This window comes from Aulonocara stuartgranti (genome assembly GCF_965226115.1).
Source record: "Aulonocara stuartgranti genome assembly, chromosome: 3".
NCBI classification, from domain to species: domain Eukaryota; kingdom Metazoa; phylum Chordata; class Actinopteri; order Cichliformes; family Cichlidae; genus Aulonocara; species Aulonocara stuartgranti.
This window is the reverse complement of record NC_138941.1, coordinates 45545186-45568559: the sequence shown is the minus strand read 5'-3', so window position 1 is coordinate 45568559 and position 23374 is coordinate 45545186. Positions and strand designations below refer to the sequence as shown.

The 23374-nt window shown below is 39.7% G+C and overlaps 1 protein-coding gene across 2 annotated transcripts in view; it reads left to right on the top strand.

Moving 5' to 3' along the window:
• The first annotated feature begins 7103 nt into the window (after positions 1–7103).
• The window catches only part of casq1b (calsequestrin 1b), a 28736-nt gene continuing 12465 nt past the window's right edge, over positions 7104–23374 (top strand). For both annotated transcript variants that reach the window (XM_082520181.1, XM_082520180.1), the window contains exon 1: positions 7104–7466. In XM_082520181.1, coding sequence (XP_082376307.1) covers positions 7230–7466 — 237 coding nt within the window. In that variant the 5' untranslated portion in view covers positions 7104–7229. The remainder of the gene's footprint in view (positions 7467–23374) is intronic.

Below are 23374 nucleotides of genomic sequence, written 5' to 3'. Positions count from 1 at the left end.
TTCTAATAACCCTGAGTTAAAGTTTGCAGTAGACTGAGCTTCATTTGGCAGTACCTTGCACTGCTGTTCATTTCCACAGTGTTCATCGTGACATATTTTGACAGAAAAAACATAAAACAAAATCAGCATTTCCCACTCAGAGGTTTTGACATGTGTCGAGTGTGAGGATATGGTATTCTGCACAAAAACATTACCTGCATCTGAAATAACCTGCTGTGGTGGACATATAGCATCACAATAGTGCATCTGAAATGTGCTTAAGTTGACACACTGTGATACTGCCATACAATAAGAAAAAGCCATCTTTGCTTTATGCTTTATTAAGTTTTCACATTCTGCCTTTATTAAACTTTTGGCATTTTTTCTTTCACCTTGTGCATTTAAAATTCTGACGCAATCATGCATGATTAACAACAGTGCTGTTTCTGCCCTCTTAATTCATCTCTACTTGGCTAATTTTCTTTAAATTTTCTTAAAATATCAATTCACACATCATCATTTTCTGACTCTGATCTTCATATAAATCTATGCTTAATGGAGATGTTTTACAAACATAGGGTCTACTGAGTTCGGCTTCCATCATATCCTTTTATTGCATTTCTAATTGAGCCTGCTTTTTGGGCTCCTTCCTATGATTTATGTTACTTGACTGACTGTACACAGCATTACTTTGTCACATTCAAGTGTTGCACTTATTCTTCTTCTTATAAAGTCCTCAGTTTATTTCTTTAAATTTTCCTTTTACAGTCGGTTGACGAGATCACAACAAACTAAATGAAGACTGGATGATGTGTTTCAGGGAGCTGTTACTTATGCCTAAGTGAGGTTTGATTTCCTTGGACAGTGGCTGCCTTTTAAATCACTTTCAGTCCAGCTGTTAAACCTAAAAATTTACAGAGGAATATTTTTTGGTTCGTTAAGCCACTTAACACTGACCTATGAATCATTCAAGCACAAAAAAAAATGCACATAACACATGCTTCAGACACTTTACTTTACTAGCAGCGTGCCGCAAAAACATATGATTCATTTATTATTTGTAGATTCTTCTGAATATGCAAAAAAACACAAAAGATGAGGATAATGATAAATACTATTTTTGCACCAACAAGGTGATTCCCAGAGAGCTATTATCTGAAAACTTGGCATATCTCAGCACGCTGTGTAGTATATACTTAAAATTGAGTGGAAACTCAATAAGTGGAGGACATAAATAGCATTAGCTCACGTAAAAGGCTATCAACAGCAGATGAATAGTGTCTGAAAGTCATGTCCAACAAAGACCTAACACAGGTGGTTAACTTACAGAAGTGCAGTGTGGCTGCACACTAGGTGGCCCTTAGACAGTGATTTGGGCATCTGACTTGGATGCTGTTATGGATGACTATGCCTCAGATGAGTTTGTGCATATTTATTCCATTGTGGTAACTCTTTACATACATTAAATTCTCCCCTGTTATTAGCCCCAATAGCTAATTTTCCTGCTTTCTATATGAGTCAGTGTCCTTATTCTCCTCCATGTGTCATTCATTTCCTCCTCTTTTTGTTACTTACCTTTTTTTCCATCCTTTGATCTCTCACCTAAAATTACCCATCACACCTTTTCACCTCCCTTGTTTCTTCCATTTTCTCTCCTTGTGATCAAGCCTTTAGATCTCATTAGCACCCCAACTCGGATGTGTCATACTTTTCACCCCTTGCCACGGTGGAGGAGGTGACGCACAATATGGAGTTGAAAGTACAAGTACAGCAAAGTCTGTGCTGAAACGATGAAAGTCTTAAATGGGGGACATCGTTACAGCATTTTTTTAATCTGAAAGAGGGAAAATGACTCTTGGTTCTTTGTTTCACAAACAGAGACATATCGGTACAAGAAAATAATTAACTGAAGCTGATGGATTTACTTTAGCTCTGCATGAGCCACATTTGCAGTGATCCTTCTTCATCTCACAAAACAAGCTGTTTGAGTCAGCCTGCCAGTCGCCTTAGCAACAGCACATGCAGAGTTTAATGACCTCGGCACAAACCGTGTGATTGCTTGTTATTACTCGTCCTGTTTGAGACAATCTAAAGAGGGCTGAGAGGGAGAAGATGGACGTAACAAGCCAAAAAAGAGATGAGGGTTATTGGGGCAACCGCCAGAGGAGGGAGCTGTCCTCAGATGTGCAACAGTTAGCAGACACAGTTAGGGCTGAATGAAGGAGGCAGCAGGGGCTAATGGTCTTAGTCACACACCTGTTAATATTTAACAGGAAGCTCTCAGTGACTGCGAGAGTCTCGTTCCTGTTACAGTGCTTGTTCTCCCTGATGATAGATCAGGAAGCCGAATAGGAAGAGGAGACGCTCACTCTGCTTGTGTCTCTGCGTCTGTCGTCGTCTTCTCACATGAATCTTTAGGAAATATAAAATCCTGCAGCTATCTTCCATCAATAATAATGTAACCCAAGCTCATCAACAGACCTTTATGTGCTTCCTGATGAGCATGAAGAGGAAGAATGTACTATTAATAGTAACAGTAATAATATAGTATTATATAGGGTATAGTAATAACTCAGTCTTAGAACAAAGTATTTAGATGAAGACATCAGGCAACATCTCTTGAAGTTAAGGTTGGGTGATTAATTAAGGTTAATCCTGACATGTTTTTAACCTAACTAGTATTCGACCGATCCACTTCAGACTAGGCAGCTGTATTGTTAGGACCTAAAGTGAGTGCAGTGTGAAAAGCAGTCTCACATTAAGAGTGTAAGCAATCAATGTGCAGATGATGATGGCATCATCATTAAATCCTCGCATGCTCTGACATCATCTCTCACCAGTGATCTCACAGAGATGCCAGTGACCAACAGCTGCATATGGCCACACCAGCAGGCGCTGCACTAGTATTACATAACACCTGTTCTAGTTCGTGTGTAGAATATTCCAGTCAGGTGGTATTACTGCGCGTTTTACTGATTATTTACTCTGCTGTCGCGCTACAAATTGGACACGTCTCCCTTTAGCTAAAGTCTGGCATTTTACCGTCCTCGTGGGAACGTTAAAGGATTTTTAATGACTGTGTTGCTTTGTTACTGTGGATCTCTTGTAAGCAGTAATAGACTGCTCATTATGTATTTGGCAGGCGAGGTACCACAGCCAACGAATTTGAAACTGTGGCTTTTACATTTTTGTTAAATTCAACAAAAACACTGGTTAATTGAAAGCAATACTGAAGAGCAGAATGTCTTGAGTCACCCCTCATGTAGTTATGTTTTGCTTCCATTGAGCCAAACTTTGAAGGTCTATCAAAGTTATTCTCTGGACTTTGACTGCTTTTTCAATCATTTGCAGTTCTGAACCTGACCTCACCTATCTCAAAGGTGTACCTCAAGGTTGTGTCTAACCAAACCAAACTAAGAGAAAAGGCTGAGCTATGCTAAATGACACAATAACTGGACTGAAAATCAGTGACAACAGGTCAGATGGAGGTTTGATAATGATTTGGGGCTGCATTTCAGCCAGCGGTGCTGGGTCTTGTTAAATTGATGGAATTTTAAATGGAAAAAGTACTGTCAGATTATAATCAACCATGCAATACTTTCTGGAAAGCATCTGAATGGCAACAGCCTTGTTTTTTTTCAGCATGATAATGATCTCAAACACACTGCCAATGCAGTAAAAGCAGACCTGCATAGAAAAAAACACCACCAGTCATGATTGGCCTCCCCAGAGCCCGGACCTCAACATTACTTAAGGAGTGTGGGATCATTTCAAGGCAGCCGACATCTAAAGAAGAGCTTTGAATGTCCTTGAAGAAGCCTATTCCTGAAGACTACTTAAAGAAATTAGAATAAGGCTGCCTAAGAGACAGAAGGCTGTGTTGAAAAATAAAGGTGGTCATGCTGAATATTGATTTTCAAGCTCATTCAAACTGTACATGTATTTTGCATGCATACTACTTCTATGTTTGTTCAATGTTTCAATAAATCGCTGCACCTGTTCACATTTTCCTCACAAAATATAAAGAAATGAGGGGTGGATCATGACTTTTTACACAGAAATGTACTTACAGATAATGTTAATATCTTCTATGTTAATGTTTTAACATCAATACCTAAGTGTAGTCAGCCTTTTAACAACATTTAAAAATGTCCCTACACCACTCCTTACTTTATAAACTGAAAATCGGGTGTTTCACACACCAATAGATATGAAGTCAAATATATTTACATCTGAAAACTCATTGTGATGATGCCCTAGCTGTGCCAGCACCCCTACGGCGGCCCTCACTGGCATCTAAATAGACACATGCTGCCTGACCCACCATGCTGGCAGAATGAGAAGGGCGATCATATTACAAACTGTTATTAATAGCCACCCTCTCCCCTTTCTCATTGTAAACTAATAGCTGACATGCTCTCACACTGTATCTGAGTCTCTCTGTGCCACTCCTCTATTAAATCTAATTTCTCTGCTCCAATTCAAATATAGCTGACGCACAGGCCAGAGGAGTGTGCTCAGAGCACGCTCATGCGTCAGCCAGTCACTGTAGCTATAATATATCATCTCCGTCTTCAGTCAAACATAAACTGTCATGAATTGTGATGTTTTATTGATGAGAGTTCAGGACTTTTTGCACATGAGCAATCCTGTTACAGTGGGGCAAAAAAGTATTTAGTCAGCCACCGATTGTGCAAGTTCCCCCACTTAAAATGATGACAGAGGTCAGTAATTTGCACCAGAGGTACACTTCAACTGTGAGAGACAGAATGTGAAAAAAAAATCCATGAATTCACATGGTAGGATTTGTAAAGAATTTATTCGTAAATCAGGGTGGAAAATAAGTATTTGGTCACCTCAAACAAGGAAAATCTCTGGCTCTCACAGACCTGTAACGTCTTTTGTAAGAAGCTTTTCTGTCCCCCACTCATTACCTGTATGAATGGCACCTGTTTGAACTCATCATCTGTATAAAAGACACCTGTCCACAGCCTCAAACAGTCAGACTCCAAACTCCGCCATGGCCAAGACCAAAGAGCTTTCGAAGGACACCAGGAAAAGTATTGTAGACCTGCACCAGACTGGGAAGAGTGAATCTACAATAGGCAAGCAGCTTGGTGTGAAAAAATCAACTGTGGGAGCAATCATCAGAAAATGGAAGACATACAAGACCACTGATAATCTCCCTCGATCTGGGGCTCCACGCAAGATCTCATCCCGTGGGGTCAAAATGATCATGAGAACGGTGAGCAAAGATCCCAGAACCACACGGGGGGACCTGGTGAATGACCTGCAGAGAGCCGGGACCAAAGTAACAAAGGTCACCATCAGTAACACACTACAACGGCAGGGAATCAAATCCTGCAGTGCCAGACGTGTTCCGCTGCTGAAGCCTGTGCATGTCCAGGCCCGTCTGAAGTTTGCCAGAGAGCACATGGATGATACAGCAGAGGATTGGGAGAATGTCATGTGGTCAGATGAAACCAAAGTAAAACTTCTTGGTATAAACTCAACTCGTCGTGTTTGGAGGAAGAAGAATACTGAGTTGCATCCCAAGAACACCATACCTACTGTGAAGCATGGGGGTGGAAACATCATGCTATGGGGCTGTTTTTCTGCCAAGGGGACAGGACGACTGATCCGTGTTAAGGACAGAATGAATGGGGCCATGTATCGTGAGATTTTGAGCCAAAAACTCCTTCCATCAGTGAGAACTTTGAAGATGAAACGAGGCTGGGTCTTCCAACATGACAATGATCCAAAACACACCGCCCGGGCAACAAAGGAGTGGCTCCGTAAGAAGCATTTGAAAGTCCTGGAGTGGCCTAGCCAGTCTCCAGACCTCAACCCCATAGAAAATCTGTGGCGGGAGTTGGAAGTCCGTGTTGCTCGGCGACAGCCCCAAAACATCACTGCTCTCAAGAAGATCTGCATGGAGGAATGGGCCAAAATACCAGCTACTGTGTGTGCAAACCTGGTAAAGACCTATAGTAGACGTTTGACCTCTGTTATTGCCAACAAAGGTTATGTTACAAAGTATTGAGTTGTATTTTTGTTATTGACCAAATACTTATTTTCCACCCTAATTTACGAATAAATTCTTTACAAATCCTACCATGTGAATTCATGGATTTTTTTTTCACATTCTGTCTCTCACAGTTGAAGTGTACCTCTGGTGCAAATTACTGACCTCTGTCATCATTTTAAGTGGGGGAACTTGCACAATCGGTGGCTGACTAAATACTTTTTTGCCCCACTGTATGTCAACACTTCCTACAGAGCATCTCTCATATTTGTTTAAATACTAAGGGGTTTCCTGATGTGTGCTGAAGTAATCTTTGCTGATTTAAAGTCAAAGCAGTCATTTTTAGTAGAGCTAACGTGCACAATTCGTTCATTCTGGTGTTTGAACAATGAGAAAAAGCCAGACTTTCCACCTATTGGGAATGGTTGGAAATGAACCAAATAAGTGAACCAAATATAACTGAGACCAGTTGTGGAGGGTGGCTAGAAAATTGGAGAACTATTAAAGGTTATTTTTCTGAGAAACAAACAAGTGTCCCCATTTTCTCTGTTTTTCTAAAGACAACTACTCTCTGACCCTCTATGTGGACTCTGTGGACACCATGTTGTTCAGAGTGTTGTCCAATAGAGCTCTTATTTTTAGAAAGAGTGTCTCTCCTCTGCAAAACTTAATATGGGAAAGGCATCTTAGAGCTCTCCTTTCTACCCACTCTCATCATACATCTATCCATACCTTCAGCCCTCAAAGACACTAGGATGGTATCTGCAGCTCTCCAAACAGCCAGCAACACTGTTTTCCCTTTTCATAGCTCTAGCTCCAAACAGGTGGCTCTACAGCCTAAACATGGCTCCTCCTATGTTGCCCCCCCCTTTGCTATTTTCCTGAGCACTATCCACCCTGACTGACCCCACCACTGTCATTCCTACATTTTAGACAGCCAATGGCTTGCGGATGGGCAGGATCAGTATTGTGCCCCCTTTACTGCCCCAGAAAATGGTACCACCCTCTTTAGCTAGTGACATCAGCAAAACCATGTGCAAATCTGTTTTAAAAGGAGGGTATTAATGTCAGGCCTGCTCTTCTCTAGCCTGCGGGACAAGAAGAAGACACTAAGTTGTGTTTGGGACAACATTAACTTCTTTAAGAGTATTTTAGTTGCCCTTCTACCCCGCTATCACCAGGCATTGAGAAGAAGAGTTCTTACAACGAACAGGTGACAATAACCATGAAATGGTGCTGGGTGTTTTTAGGGGTCTTCGCTTCTTTGGGGACCCTGTGCTGGGGAGAGAAGGGCTTGGAGATCCCTGAGTATGATGGCAAAGACCGGGTCCATGAACTCAGTGCCAAGAACTACAAGTCCATCATGAAGAAGTATGACGTAATGGTGCTTTACTACCACAAAAATGTGGATGGGAATCGCAGTGCCATGAAGCAGTTGCAGATAGAGGAGATTGCCCTGGAGGTGGGTGTCTGCCAAATAATGACACTGAATGAATATGTGGTGCATGGGTGTGAAGGGGCATGGTGGGAGGAGGGGCGTGAGGGAAAGGTTTCAGATGGGCAATTTGGCACCACACTGGGGGTTCCTGGATGCAGTCGCAGCTTTCACACTTAGGGTTATTGATGAGTGGTATTACCCATTTGACATTTAAGAAGAAAGGCAAAAAAGAACAGATTATTCAGTGAGGCCAAGTTGAATAATTAATAGATCATTCAATTGTGGCATCTCACGAGTATGGCTGCCCATGGACGAATGCTTTAGAGAGGCAGCCATAATGGAGAATGTGGGGGAAAAGATGCAGGGGAGTACTCATCTGGAAGTCTAGACTATGGATTAACATGCATTCAGTCACCTGTTATCAGATTATTTTCCAAATTAGGTAATCATACAATGATTCCAGTTTCAATGTTGAGCATAATTGATGTATCTTCACACAAACTCACAGAAATAACTGAAACTTTGAAGACCTTACAGGATAACCTGTCCATGTGGACACTTATGGCATATTTACATTTTATTGTGTCATGCAGCTTGTTCATTTAATCCAGCTACCTTTAGGTATGGTTGATGATAATGATTATTTGTTCATTATTTGTTGAACTTGATTAATTGACCCCTGTAGCTGCCTGCTTACATCATTCAGGAGAGACTTGGACTCTTATTGAAGTTAAACTCAGGTGAAATGATGTTGCAGCCTTCATAGAACTACACCAACCATGCTAACCATTGTAGGAATACGTAAAATATGAGTTTTGCAAAAGTAACAGCAGAACATTGACAAAAAATCTGGTGAAAAAACAACGAGATTTACACATTAAAGTCTCACGAATACTGAATAGTCATGACTGCAAAATATATAATTTTTTCATTGTGCCTCATCCTGTTCTGTATATTTCTTAATTCCCACATGGGAATGAGGCAGGACAGTGGTGCACCGTCACCCCAGGGCTGAAAGGTCTTGGATTGGAATCCGACCTGGCGGAGTTTGCGTGTTCTCCCTGCATCTGTGAAGGTTGCATTGGGATACTGTGGCTTCCTCCCATAGACATGCTTTGGTTTAGGTTTATTGGTGTGTAGTAGTTTGACTCTATGCGTTAGCTCTGTGACAGGTTGCAAGCCCACACATGACCATGATGTGGATGGAAATGGGAAAGAAATGTATATTATTCCTTTATTATCATAAAATATTAATCCTTTTGATCTCATAGTGTTTACACAGTGGCCCATAGGGTAGTGGTTAACACATTGACCTAACACATGACCGCTCCCTGGTTTGAGACTTCGAAGAACTTAACATCTTAGCATAATTGTGTAAAATACGTATGTGGATCTACTGCTTTGTTGACCTCTGATTGAATAAGAGGGTAGCTAAAATAAGCTCTTTTTTAGAACAATAAGTTTTGTATGAATTTCATACAAGGTCATCCAGGCCTTTGTCTTTAAGACATGCTTGTATAGTTGACTTGTATAATCTGGATTAATGGATAAATAAAGCTCGGTATCATCTACATAACAATGACAATGGATGCAGGGACACATGTTCAATATAAAAAGTATCCGTCCCAGCAGAGCACACTCTGGAACTTTGCAATTTTCATGTCTGAGACTCCACATTTCCATACACGTGTTGGAATCAGACAGATACAACTCAAACCTCTGCAGTGCAGTTCCTTTAAAACCAACAGTGTGTTACAATGTCTCTGGTAAAATATTGTGGTTAACCATATTCAATGCTGCACACAGGTTACCTCTAGCTATGTTAAGCCTAAAATGTTGTATACAGTACAAATATAACCTATTACAAATTGCTTTTAGTCTAACAACATCAATTATGGTATAACATGATGTCATGCTCATTTATCTGCATGGCATATGATGTAAGTGCAACAGCAAATGTAGGCAAAGCCAGAATGTTGCGAAAGCAGAAGTAAATGAGCCCTTTCTCCTTTAAGCACCTCTGAGGCAGGCACTTACTCATAGATTATCCAGAGATACTGCTAATCAGCCAAAGGAGGAGGGAGAGTATGTCTGCTCAGAAGACTTTTATTAGGTGAATAAATATGAACAACTCTTTATTAGACAATCCACAGCTGATGCACCTGGGTCCTGCTGTCAGCCAGTATATTCACCATAGCAGCCTTTTGCTTGTCAGAGCAGAAGTGTCTTCTTACAGAAGCGCAGTGTACCTTACACTAGACTGCATAAGTCACCGCTGGAAATAGACTGGGACAGAGCTGCATGCTTAGCAAGAGGCTAAAGCCCTTGTGGGAGTTTAAGGCCATATTTCACATCAACTACATCTCCCTCATTTACTACATGCCCCCCTGGACACAGGCTGAAGTCTTAACCCTCTAAAGGCAGGCGTTGCCGATTTGCAACACTTAAAAACTAACAACTTGATTACCCCACATACATATTTTATGAGTTTTTTTTTACTCAGAAGTACCACTGCAGGACTTGGTTGTGCATTAGCAACAAAAAGTTTAATTTGAGCCTGAGAGGGTTAAACCATCATTTACACACCCAAGTCAATGGATCTGATCAATTTCCTATCTGTGGTGCCAAGTGCTGCTTCTTGGCTGGAGAAAGAGATGCTTAGTGGAGCATGTCCCTGCGGGACTGTTACTCTCTTACTGACTTCCCGCCAGTCGTGACCAATCACAAACCATCCCCTTCTGCTCCAAAGGGGATGTTTAAAATAGCTGGTCATTACCACCTATGAATCTGAAAGTGTGAATTATTAAAGTGGAGAGCTCGGGGGCTCAGATCTTTACTAATTTTGTTTAAAAGCGAGGAATGACACGTATGATGGGATGTATTTATTCATCATTTTTCTTTCTTTCTTTCTTTCTTTCTGCTTTGCAACAAAATAAATATAAATATATTACAACTTTTATTAACATTGACTTGATTATCTTAATTTCAGTAAATGTCAAGCTATAGTTATGTTTAATTTAGGGTTTTCATGCATAGCCTTCATTTAAATAGAAATAGAAATGCAGTTATGTCTTGCAGACACAGTTGGTGTGCTAGCAGATTATATCAATTGAAAAGACCTGCACTCAGAAAATTTTCTATAGATGGTTTTTGCAAGTGGTGACGTATTACATATAACCTGTGCACTCTGGAATGCAAGCAGCAAGTAAAAGTATAACTGAAAATAATCTCAGATAAGACTCAAACTTTGGCTCCTTGATCAAACGGTGTGCATGTTTGTGCATCTGACCACCTGCCCATCGCTTCACACAGACTTTGTAAAGTGAAAACAAAAAGTGTTATTTCCAGGAAGCTCGAATAGACTTCATAGATTTCAGACATTAACACCAAATGAGAAGCATGAAGTTTCACTTTAAGGACTAGAAGTTGGTATCAATCACACTTTAGCTGGTTTCACAGATTTCTATACTCATGCTAGAATTATCTGAATGTCGTAAATGGCATTTAGCTGCATGTGTTTGTGAAGAAGCTCACTCAATTGTACATATATGTGGGAAATTATATGAAGATCATGCTGGCTTGACACAGACACATACACACACATCACAAATCCAGAGAGCAAGTCAAAAAGATATTCACTCACTGGAAACAAACTCTGGTAAAAAATGACCGCACTGGTGAAATACGTTACCAGCAAACTCAGCACTTTCCAGTGTGCTGCAAAGACTTACTCAGTCACTCCAAAAACATGCCCAACATGTCACCTTTGACCACAGCTGTAGTCACATTAGTCTGTGAAAAAGAACCGATGTAATCAAATTACACCCTTTACTTGTAGTAGCTATGGTTTATGAAAACTCAAATTAAAGTGTTTCAATTAGTAAGTTACACTGGCCAAAAACGGGGAAGGCACTTGACACAAAACTCTGCCAACTCTGCCAAATCAAAACCTACTCTTACTGTTACTATTTTTCTTATTGATTATTGTTGCAGTTCCTAGTTGTACTCACAGGTAAATTTCCTTAACCACTCAGTTATTTTCAAGAAACCATATCGTATTTTTGCGAGGCATTTTTGGCTTCACCTACCTAAGTCATTTAAATAAATAATTATACATAACAAATTATATATTATTTATATAAAAAGAGCAACGCCCCCAACCCCTCCCCCCCCCAAAAAAAATCAACTACACAAAAAAACCCCCCACATATAGATGAGTAGCACATGGTGAATTGTCCTTGCTGAATCTTCTACTTTACTGCTATAGTTAATTAGCATGTCAGCAGAATCTGGAAGTGCATTTTTTCCTTGTTGATATGTTGATAAAGAGGTGACAGAAGAATAAAAAGTGATAATTTGATAGAAGTTTTCATGCTTCACCAGGCAACCGAGTATAAATATATCTCTCATACATTTATTTAGTTCCATGCGATATGTGGGCGTTTAATCACACATGTCCAACAGTGCTGCGAAGTGACAGCAACAATCTGTTTAATGGACTTGAAGCAAATTTAGATGGCAGTGGTTAGACTTGAACGACCTAATGTGCTGGTCTTAAAATACAACCTCCACCTGCAGCACCAACAGCTATAAATATATCTCATTATTATGACAGACATTATTATGACAAATATTACAAAGCAGAAGTCATTAGGATATGATTAAAGACTAACGGACGGGAAGCAAAATTAACATCTAAGCGCCAAAAGCAGTGATTAAAATGAGTAAGTACTCAATGTTACGCTGGTTAAACACATGAAAATAATTACATCAGTAATATGAAAACTTAAGATTCATAAGCAATTTTGCAAACATTGATCACAACTTGTTTTTCTGCTTTCTCTCTTCGTCCATCTACAGATCTGAACTCTGATCTATGGTTGCTATGTACTGTAAATGCTCATACTCACCAGTCTCTCCACTGCGCTCAGATTCTTGCCACACTCTTAAGCAACACAACAGCTCTCTGTTTTGCAGACAATGTTGCTATGGTCCCCTTTGTACCATCCAGTAAACTGTAGAAAGTAAACTGTGAAGACAGCAGGAACCACATCAAATTACTCCTTCATTCTTGATTTACTCTACCACAACATCCGAATTTCAGTATGTTCAGAAACCTGTGACATCAATTTATTTATTTTTCTTAAATTGGTATGTTTTTAATCAGTGAGTAACATATTACAAAGCATTTGTCTGGAATAGCTTTAACGCTTTAGAGACTATTTTTCAAAGTTTTGTTTTCATATTGTGTTCTTGTGCTTAAGCCTTTTACGAAGGGATTTGTTCCTGAGCCATCTGGTCTGACTTAATAAGCATTTTCTTTATTAAAAACACGATAAAAAAATATACATGTTGGGTTTAAGTTTTCGTTATCATTCACAAGAACTTTTAATGATGTTGCCTCACTCATGAGTTTCTCTTTTGATCTTTGTGGAGCTGGGACTTTCATTAGTTAAACCTCACTAATACTGGCCTGGACCCACTCGCATTCAGAATTGTCTTATTCTTCGTGGCATAGATTTAAAAAGGTGCTGGAAACTATACACATAGATTTCAGTTCATAATGACATGATTGCAGCATATAGTTAATGTAGATTTGTTGTCCCATTATGCTCTCATCCGTAATGGGAATATCCAGTTCTCCAGGCTGTTTGACTAGACTGAGATCTGGTGACTGTAGAGTTCATAACAAACTTTATCCTGCTGTAAGCAGCTATCAGAAGAGAGTACACTGTTGTCTCCAAGGGATGGACATGGTCAGAAATAATACTAAGGTAAACAATGCTTATTTGGTACTAAGGGGTACAAAGTGTGTCAAGGAAGTATCCCACATCCCATTACACTGATGCAAGCAGCCCGGCCATTGATACAAACCCGGATGGATCCATCCTTCCTGTTTTTTACACCAAATTCTGATCACGCCATGCTAATGTTAAAGCAGAAATCAAAACAGATCAGACCAGGCAACATTTTTAAAGTTTCTTATGCTGTCCAATTTTGCCTTTTTTGCCGTTGCCTACTGGTGGTGGTCAGAGGGCCCGGTGGCGCCAGTGTCCGGCAGCCTCGCCTCTGTCAGTGCGCCCCAGGGTGGCTGTGGCTACAATGTAGCTGCCATCACCAGTGTGTGAATGTGTGTGTGAATGGGTGGATGACTGGATATGTAAAGCGCTTTGGGGTCCTTAGGGACTATTAAAGCGCTATATAAATACAGGCCATTTACCATTTACCATGCAAATTGTAGCCTCAGTTTCTTGTTCTTAGCTGACAGGTGTGGTCTTCTGCTGCTGCTGCCCATCTGCTTCAGGGTTTAATAAATGTTTTCTGAGATGATCATTTGCATACTTTGGTTGTTCTCACTTTAAAAAGGGGGGTTTCACTCTTGCCTGAAGTCATCAAATCAGTCCCCAACAAGCTGTGACATGTTTATTTCACATCACCTGTTCCTGTAGTTGAGTTATATTTAAAGTATAACAAAATGAACTGCTAAAATTGTATATATTTTATATTATAATTTAAAATAAATAAATGCATGATTTTTCCAAGGTCATTGAGTCATGTCATAAACATCCATCCACATAGTGGGCATGTAATGTTGTATATGGAGCTGTCTATCTCCCAGCCAATTTGATACAACTTCCAGACTGAATTTAAGCAACTGTTACATAGATTTGCCACAAAAATGCAAACAGACAGTCATGATTCAAACAGCGTCACACTGTCTGACTTTGGCGATCACCTCAATCTTTATATGTCTTGACAAACACGATGCACTGTCCTCCTGGATTTTACAAATATTCACAACAGCATTAAATAAGACATATAATACCATATTTTATTAACTGAATAATAAAGTGCTGGGCAAGAGTGAATAGACTTACTGTTCATTTCCTTCTATGTTTCTCCAGGGAGAATAGAATTATTAAGTTATAAGTAGTTGTTATATTAATAGCTAAAAAAAAAAGTCACATGGGTGCACACAAGGCACGTTGTCCAATATTGTACAGGAAGTACAGGAAGGAGGCTTCTGAGTTGTCTTGTCTAATCTTCTTCCATCCTCAGAGAGATCCGGGAAAAGGTCACGCTGTCGCTGTGGTAACTGTTATTCAAAGTGACTGCTGAAGCCTTCCCCCAAATATAAATCAGGCTTACACTTGAATGGTCTTAGTTGGTTGGGTTAATAGTACACCACTAATGCATCTTCACCTTAGCTACTACTGAGAAATTATAATTGAAGCTGCTGGTCTCTTATTAACTAGAAATCCCATAAATTCTCCTCAAATACAGGGTGTAGGATGTCAGCTTTTGAAATGAGTCAGTCAAAAAGACAGTACCTTTATTTCTTGTAATTATAATAATGTGAATTTCTTTGTGTATATAAATAGAAATCTGCAATAAATTTCAACAACAGTGAAACAGAAGTTTGCTTTTGCTGCCTACACTGTTTAAAGTTAAGGGCCATGTGTTTAAAAAATACAAATAATCTGAATGGCCAGCTTTAAAAACCAACTGTTGCTGCAGCTGTTGAATAAAAAACAAAATAAGGCGTAACAATTATCAGTAAAAAAATCAGTTAAATACACTCCTCTAAATCAGTGACCATATTATTGACTAGTGACCGAACCTTAACCTGATTGAAATGCTGTGGTGGCACTCCTAGAGAGCTCCTCATCAATGAATGGCAACAAACCTCAGTGAACTGAAACAGCATCTTAAAGACGAGTGGCCAAAAATGCCTCAACAACAGTGGAAAAGACTGACAAAGTCATAGAAAAATTGCTTACACCAAGTTATTGCTGATAAAAGTAATTCTACATTCTACTGAATCATGGGGTGTACTTATAGCCCTTTTAGTACCTTGACTGCAAGCTGAAAGGTCTTTTGCATGTGACAAAACACAGCAATGGAGGATGTTGAGGTGATTTACCTGCTGCTTGGTCTGTGGCTTTTTGTCAGACTTGAGGACCACAGGGTTTTTGTGCAGCCATTTCCTTTGTTTTCCTTAATTTTCTCAAATGAGTCGCTTTAATGACTCATCATTAACTGGCCAATCAGTGGCAAGCAGTCATTTGATGAGTTGGCGTCACATTTTTGGATTGCCTCAGATTGCTAGGAACTCGAGGCCAATAGGTACTAAAAAAGTACCTGGTACCAAGCCAACCAAGAAGGTACTACTGGAAAAGGGCTATTGTTTTTTCACAGGACTGTTAGTCCCGTGTGTCTGTCCATCCTCTTCAATAAATTGCTATGCACACAAGTCTTGAAGATAATCTGACAGCCTCTGAGTCATTCCTCCAAATTCAAGGCTAAATTATAGGGACAAAGGAGAGTGACGAGTAACACACCTGTCAAAATGTAACATAGAATAACACAGCTTTTGAGTTGTGAGAGACCTAATCCTGTCTTATCTTCTTTCCTGGTCCCAAAATTTAAAGTGTGAAAGACATACTAAATTAAGAACAAATTTGTGAGATGTGATATCATTGGATACGACAGGAGTTATGCATACGTGAACTGTCCTTGGTGTTATTCTGCGGCATCATCTCATCTGTGTTGATAGATAAAGATGTTTGTTTGCCAGCGAGACTGGCATTCTGGCTGCTCCAGTTTGTTCCATGTCAAAACCCACCTGTTGTTTATAATAATAGAAGAGTGTACCTCCTTATTTGGTTGGGGTGAAAGAGTTAAAATGATGTTTTTGCAGCCTTGTGTGGTAATATACCATGAAGCTTTTATGCAATGTCTGTTTTTCTATTTTTTTTCTAACTCTTCTCAATAATCCCAGGCGTGACTATGCAGCTCTGTGGTCAGTAATGCATATGGCCCGAGGATCCATGGTACAATATGATACCTGGATAATGTGTTTTTTGTCATGAAAGGTAAATATGATAAACTACTGGTCTCGGGTTGATCGCACTGAAACTCTACCAGGCGTTAAATTATCTGTTTAATCTTTCTGAGGTATAAAAATTCGAGCTAGTTAATGTGATTTCATAAAATATATTCCTGAATATAATCACAGAGACAGCATGCCCTTCTCTGCAGATGAATAGCATTGAGTATTTTCATAAACAGCCTCCACAGATTACATTTGCACATCTGCAATATTGTTCGGTAAAACCACTTGACAGGTTTATCATCGTTATAGGGCTCCATCAAGCAGCTGTCAGCCACAGTGGGCCTGGATATGAAGTGCAGGTGCAACGGAGAGCAATGTCTCATACCAACAAACTCAGTTTTCCCTAATGAAATTCTGCTATTATTGACTTTTGTCGTGTGGCAGGGTTTTTGGGTATTTGCTTGTTCTACCAGATAGCTTAAAATTGGTCATAATAAAAGAAAAACAGTTGCATTCAGATTGCATTCAGTTTTGAGATAACACAACCAGATGTATTTTTCTATGCTTAATTCTTTATTAACTGCTTCCATCCATCTATCCATCCATGTTACAAAGTGTGATGCTACACAGCTTGCCAGTCGCTGACATGGGCAGTGTTTCATGTATGAGTAGTTTTCTCCATGTGTACAATCATCTATAAATTTCCACGCTATCCTCTCTTTCTCCCTCAACATAACACACACACACACACACACACACACACACACACACACACACACGCACATTTTTGCCTTTTCCATCCTCTAAACATTCGTTAACCCACACCTCTTTTATTTGCATGTGCACCTGCCTTCATATCATTTATTCATTGCAGAAGGATGTTAGGGAAATGGGAGGGATCAAGGTGCACTATGAAAAAGTTAAATATGAATTATGTGACTTTGAAACCCCAGCTTACATCTCTATTCCACAACGTGATGGACCTGAAGAAGGACATGTATGAAATTGTTTTCTTGCAGTTTATTGCGGAGATACAACCATAAATTTAACACTGTAGACATAGAAGAAAACATATTTACAGCTAGATATTGATATTTTTCAAGTACAATACAGTGTTTTATTTTTTAGTCTTTGCAGAAATTATGGTAATGTAAAATTTGTCAGGATTCAGTAAGAGAGGCCTGTATGGGAAAAATCCCCTGCTAACTGTGTGAGTGGTTGATGGAGGTTTGTGTAGTCACTAGTGGGAAATTGGTCACAAAGAGGCACTGAATCTCACTTGCAGTTGCTTTGGTTGCTAAAAATTTTGCTGTTCTCACCTGCAGTTCGTATGGAAGACACCAACTTGCCAACACCAAGTGATAGTGAATCAGTTATGAAAACGTGATTTGCACCACATGTTTTCATACAGCCTTTTTAAAATGTCTTGGTTAAGCATCAGGCACATCTTCTGCTTTGAAGGACTGAAGGTTTACTTGGTAAGTCACCACCTTCATGCAAACTATGGACCACATAAATCCACCTGGAATCAATCACAAGGAGAGTTTTGAGACAGCTTTTTTGGGGACAGTTTGGGATGTTTGAGTGCTCCAGGAGAGTAGAAAAGTGTTACATAAGAATCAGTGCATTTACCTTGTTTGTGACTAATTTCACTTGGCAACAGCCGGCAACCTCCAGCAACTATTTGCTGACCAGTCAGGTTAAGTTGAAATCATCAAATTTGAAGTTTTATGATGATGATTGTAGTTCTTTTTTAAGACCTTAATTGATGTGTGTTGCGGTTTTCAGTGTTTGTGTGTGGTGGAGGACAACCTTATGGCAAGGTAGCCTGGGTTAAAATGGCCGTGGTCTTTCTATGCGGACAGCGTGTTCTTCCAGTGCCTGCATGGGTTCTCTCCAGGTACTCAGGCTTCCTCCCACAGTCCAAAGACATGCATGGGGTTAGGTTAATAGGAGAGTCTAAAATTGGCCATAGACCGATTTTAAGTGTGAACTGTTGTCCTGTTTACCCTGCGATAGACTGGCGACATGTCCAGATTGTACCCTGGGTAGATGTTTTGGGTAGATGTTGTTTATCGGGGTTGGAACAGAAATACTAAAACAACATTGTAATGTCAACCAAACAACTGAAAGCACTGTGCTGAGGAGTTCATGATATATAGTAGAGGACATTTTTTAAAAAGTATTAGTGTACAGTCTGCAACAGCATTTCTGGTATTTTAAAGATGGTGCACTGTAAAAAAAAAAAAAAATGCTGGCAAATCTAACTTCCTGCATACTTTAAGGTAACAGAGCAGTTTGTTGCAGCTATTCCATGGTCCATTTTCACTGCATACATTGTGAGTTGCTGGAAACACACACGTACCAATAACTTTAACAAAAGCTCTAATTAGGTCTCCAAGCAGTAAATCAGCATGCTCTGTTAATGCATCAGTTTTTACTTTCCTGTTTTTTTCTTGTGCAAGAATAAATAAATAAAAATGTATATGCTTGCTAATGAATAGTTTGCTGCACCAGTTAAATTGAAAACAGACATCATTTATGCAGATGGTTGCAGGTGTACCATTTTTGCTATAGTTGGTGAAATATATTTTTCAGTAGTACACATCATGGTTCCTAGTATGTGTCTCACTGGAAGGCAATCGTGTGTGCACAGACACTCTTGGCTGCATTGGCACACCTCTTATCTATTAAATGGCTTTAGTAAAATAACACATGTGCAGTTTTTCTCTTTTCTTCTCTAACGCTCCACAGTGGGCCTGACAAATGCAGGAGATTCACAGATGGTCCCAGACATTTCTGTCCTCACAGTGTGCTGTAGGGAATCAGTTTCTGTGCCTCTGAGGTTTCCAAAAGCTTTCCATGCATTTCATCAGCTCTCCTGAGAAAGCACGCTGAGCTGAAGTAAAAAATAGAATAAACTTAAAAAAGAAATCTATAAGATTGTTTAAAATTGTATTAATTAAAATTATTCATTTGAAAAGACAGTAGCTTTGAAAGTCTTATCTCTGTGGAAAATCCTAGACTGTCTCCTTGTGAACAGTGCAGTTACGCTCGCTAGTGGGAAGTCAGAGTGGGTTTTTTATGCGCTGTTGTGTCTGAATCTTTCATGACCACCCCGGTGCAGTGTTATGTAACAGTCTAGTGTAGAACGTCCTGATGTGTTACGGCAGCCATTACTAATTTACTGTCTGGCTGAGAGGAGGAAAACTAGCTGAACTTCTAATTTTGCACAGATCCCAGGACACCAGATTCTACAGGAAAATGGGAAATATTCCTGCTGTGACAAGCTTTTAATGTTTCTTCATTTGAAAGATTAAGCAGTTTTAGAGTTGCAGACCAGAGCCTGGAGAAAATTAGTTTTCTGCCTTTTTATTGTGCATGTTACAGACTGATTTGCAGTATACTATCCTGTTGATTTTACCATCATTTTCTTATTTTTTTTTAAGAATCGTGATATTGTTGCATTGTCAGAATTAATGTTATTTATTTTACTTAAACGTCATTATCATACAACAGCATCCGTTATGACAAAGCCATTATGTATCTTCAGCATATATAACAGAGAGGAAAACAAAACCCTGTAACAATGTATTCACTAAAACATCAACCTTAAGGAACAAACATTGATGTTTTTTTAAAGGAGTAGTGACAAAGCTAACAGCAAATCTGCTACAGGCTGAGATCGGGTTTGTGTTCCTTAGGTTTTCACTGAGTGACTTACATCATAATGTCACACACGCACACACACACACACACACACACACACACACACACACACACACACACACACACACACACACACACACACACACACACACATATGATTCATCAAGTGCTCATGTGTTCACTCAAGGAATAGACCAGAAATGCACTGGTGCAAAGCAAAAATGTCTCAGTCATAGCTAAACCAACGACAGAGAGGGAAACAGCAACTAGGTCAGCTCTTTTCATGAACTTTCACTGGAGGAGGGAATGACATTTATGGTTGAGTTATGGCTGAAGAAGAATGCTGGGTATATGATGTCGAATGTGTTACTGATAACATGTCACGGCTGTGTGCAGACAGGCAGGATGAAGGGCCCAAGTGCAGAACTCACAGAGGCAAAAGTAAACTTAAAGACTCAAACAACTCAGAACAGACAACTTTAATTGGTGATACTAGGAACTGAACTTGAAACGGAACACACAGGCGAGTTTGAGGTTACAACGCGACGACAAGCAGGAGCAGACGCAGACACTAAATACAGAAGGGGAAAAGGGCAAAGAGCAAACACTTGGGAGACACGGCTGACACAACAACGAGACGGAGTACACCAAAACAGAACCTGACGCACACAGACTGAAGACTACCAAAGTAAAACAGGAAGTGCACTGACTGAACTTACAGACACAGACTCACGAGCAGACACTCTGACATCACAGACATGACAACAGAGGGAACACAGAGTAGTGGGACCAGGGTAGGCACAGAACAGAGGAAGGGCTGAAAACACAAAACAGAAACAAAACATAGGATAATAATAATCAGCACAGCACAACTAAAGAATCCGAACATAACCCATAACACAGACTCACATCAAAACATATGAAGCTCAAAATGCTGTGTCAAAAGGACCCAGAATCATGACATAACATATTGTTTACATACCCAGAACAAACCCACAGTACGTGCTGGCATTGTTGCACTGAAACTTAAGTTCAAAGCTTTTTTACTGAAGTCAGTCAGTTATGCATGGTGAACTTTCAGCATGACAAACAACACCTTGTTTTTCTCTTGAAATATAAAGGTGGACATTATAAAAGATCTCAAGAAAGACTCAGTTTTCATATAACATGTCTGACGCTTGCTAAATACTTTGTTTAAACAAGGTGAAAGGATATAGATCTGACACTAAACTGTTTTGCATCCACCTCTCAAAACTATAATAAATCAATTCAACACACTTTTTGTCAGATAATAGAGGACATAACTTCACCTAGCTATTAGTAGGTGAAGATGTGTGATTCTGATTTAGTGGGTGGCTTATTTTTAATATAATTTCACCACTATCATTTTGAAGATCCTCCATTGAAACTTATTATAGAGAAACTTAGAAAAATAAGTAAAAATGGAAATAACTGAAAGAATGGATGTCTGTCTCGATAGATGCTGTGCATATAGTGTTGGTGTATTGATGGAAGATATTCATATTAATATGATTATATTCTTCTAATTTGTGTCTTGAATTGTTTTAGCGATATATGTGAAGTGTCTGGACATGCACACACATACATATACACTGATATGCACACACTCATCCCCCCTTCCTTTCCAAACGCCTCCGATGCTTGTTCCCTCTTGGGAACACGGTGGGTCTGAGCCCGCGCTGGAATGGTAGCGCTGGGCAGGATGGCTGCTGTGTTTGCTTCGGATTACTCCTCACCCCCCACCCGACCCTGTGGCTTGTCACGTGTTCCATAATGTTGTGCTGTGGACATTTATGTGCTTCTTTTGTGCAGAGGAGTTTTTTTTGCTTCCTGTTCTCATGCTGTCCTCCCAGGAGCCCAGCATGAGTAGAGGTCTCTTTTTTTCCTCTTGTACTTTCCCACTGTAGTGTATATTTCAGTGTTTTTTTTTTCTGTAACGCTACCGATCTCCGACCTGTATCCCCATGTGATGTCTTTGTTGTGTGTGTAAGGTTGGGGGGGGGGGCTGGGGTCCTATTTCACTGCAGGGCAACCTGCATGTGGCGAATAAAGCCTTGATTGATTGATTGATTGATTGATTGAGATGTCAGCAAAATTTTCCAGTTCCTTCTTGTGGGGGATGCTAAGGTCAGATGAGATATCTATTTCTCTGGCGAGTTCTCCGTCTGTCCCAGGGTCTGCTTCCACCTGGGCATTTCTGGAAACCCTCCAATGGGATCCTAGCCAGATGCCCAAACCACCATTGGCTGCTTTTGACACAAATGAGTATTTACAAATTTCTTGTGAAATAGGAAATAATTTCATGAATGCATATATAAGCTTTGATGCTAAATTTGTGCAGTAGAGTTTTCCATTATGTACAACTGATGATACTAGCAGGCTAGCCTGCTAGTATCATCAGAGTAGGCAGTGGACAGTTGTATATTGGACGAAATGTGATCCCCTACTGCACTGTACAGTCTATGCTCTCAATCATTTCTCAGCATTTGATGCCACAGCCAAGCGCAGCAGGGAGCCAGAGCATGTTTTTGACAACTCACCTTGGTGCTCTTCCTCATCGGGATCACGTGACAAGCCGACTGTGACTGGGCATTAGCAGATGGAGCCAAGTAATTACGCTGCTGACCTCTAACTTGGCTTGGCGCACTCAGATTTCAGCATGGGTTGGATGATAGCAAGGGAACAGATAAGTAGGGGTGAAGTGAGGTGAGATATATAAAAAATACATATATATCTCAAGATGGAAAAGGTGTGATCTTGACACTAGAAAAGAAATGAGACCCTGAAGACAAAGCTGGTCAGCTTGATTGGATTGGATGATTGAAGTAAATCTTTACTTTTTGTGCATCATCCTCTATTCATCAGCTTCTTCGATTTATCATCTCTACCTGCCTTCTCTCCCCACAGCAAGCACCCAGAATATAATCTATTATACTTCAGGGCCTCTTGTGATAAATGGCTTCTGATACTGTTGTTTATTAAAGCTACTTTAATTCGAATTGCCTTATAAAACTCTATATTTGAATAAAAAAAGTAAAATGTAATATTGTATTATCCTCAAACAGAAGTTTCTCAAATAAAAAACATCAAACGCCACCACTAATTTATGACTTACTATTTTCAAGCCACACGTTTGGCATGTTGGCATTTTTGGAACCAGAAGTAATTGAATTTAAATGTAGGATTCACAAAAAATCAGTTCTTAAAATTTCTTTCCTCTTAGATATTCCACAATCAACTGTAAGCTGTTTTATTCAAGAGTTTCAGTTTTTCAGTTTTCAGTTTTATTTGTCATATGCAAGTTAGCACAGGGTCAACATTGCAATGAAATGTGTTTGACGAGCAGCAGTCACTCAGCAGCATGGTACAGTAGATGAAAATATAATAAAATATAATAAAATAAAAT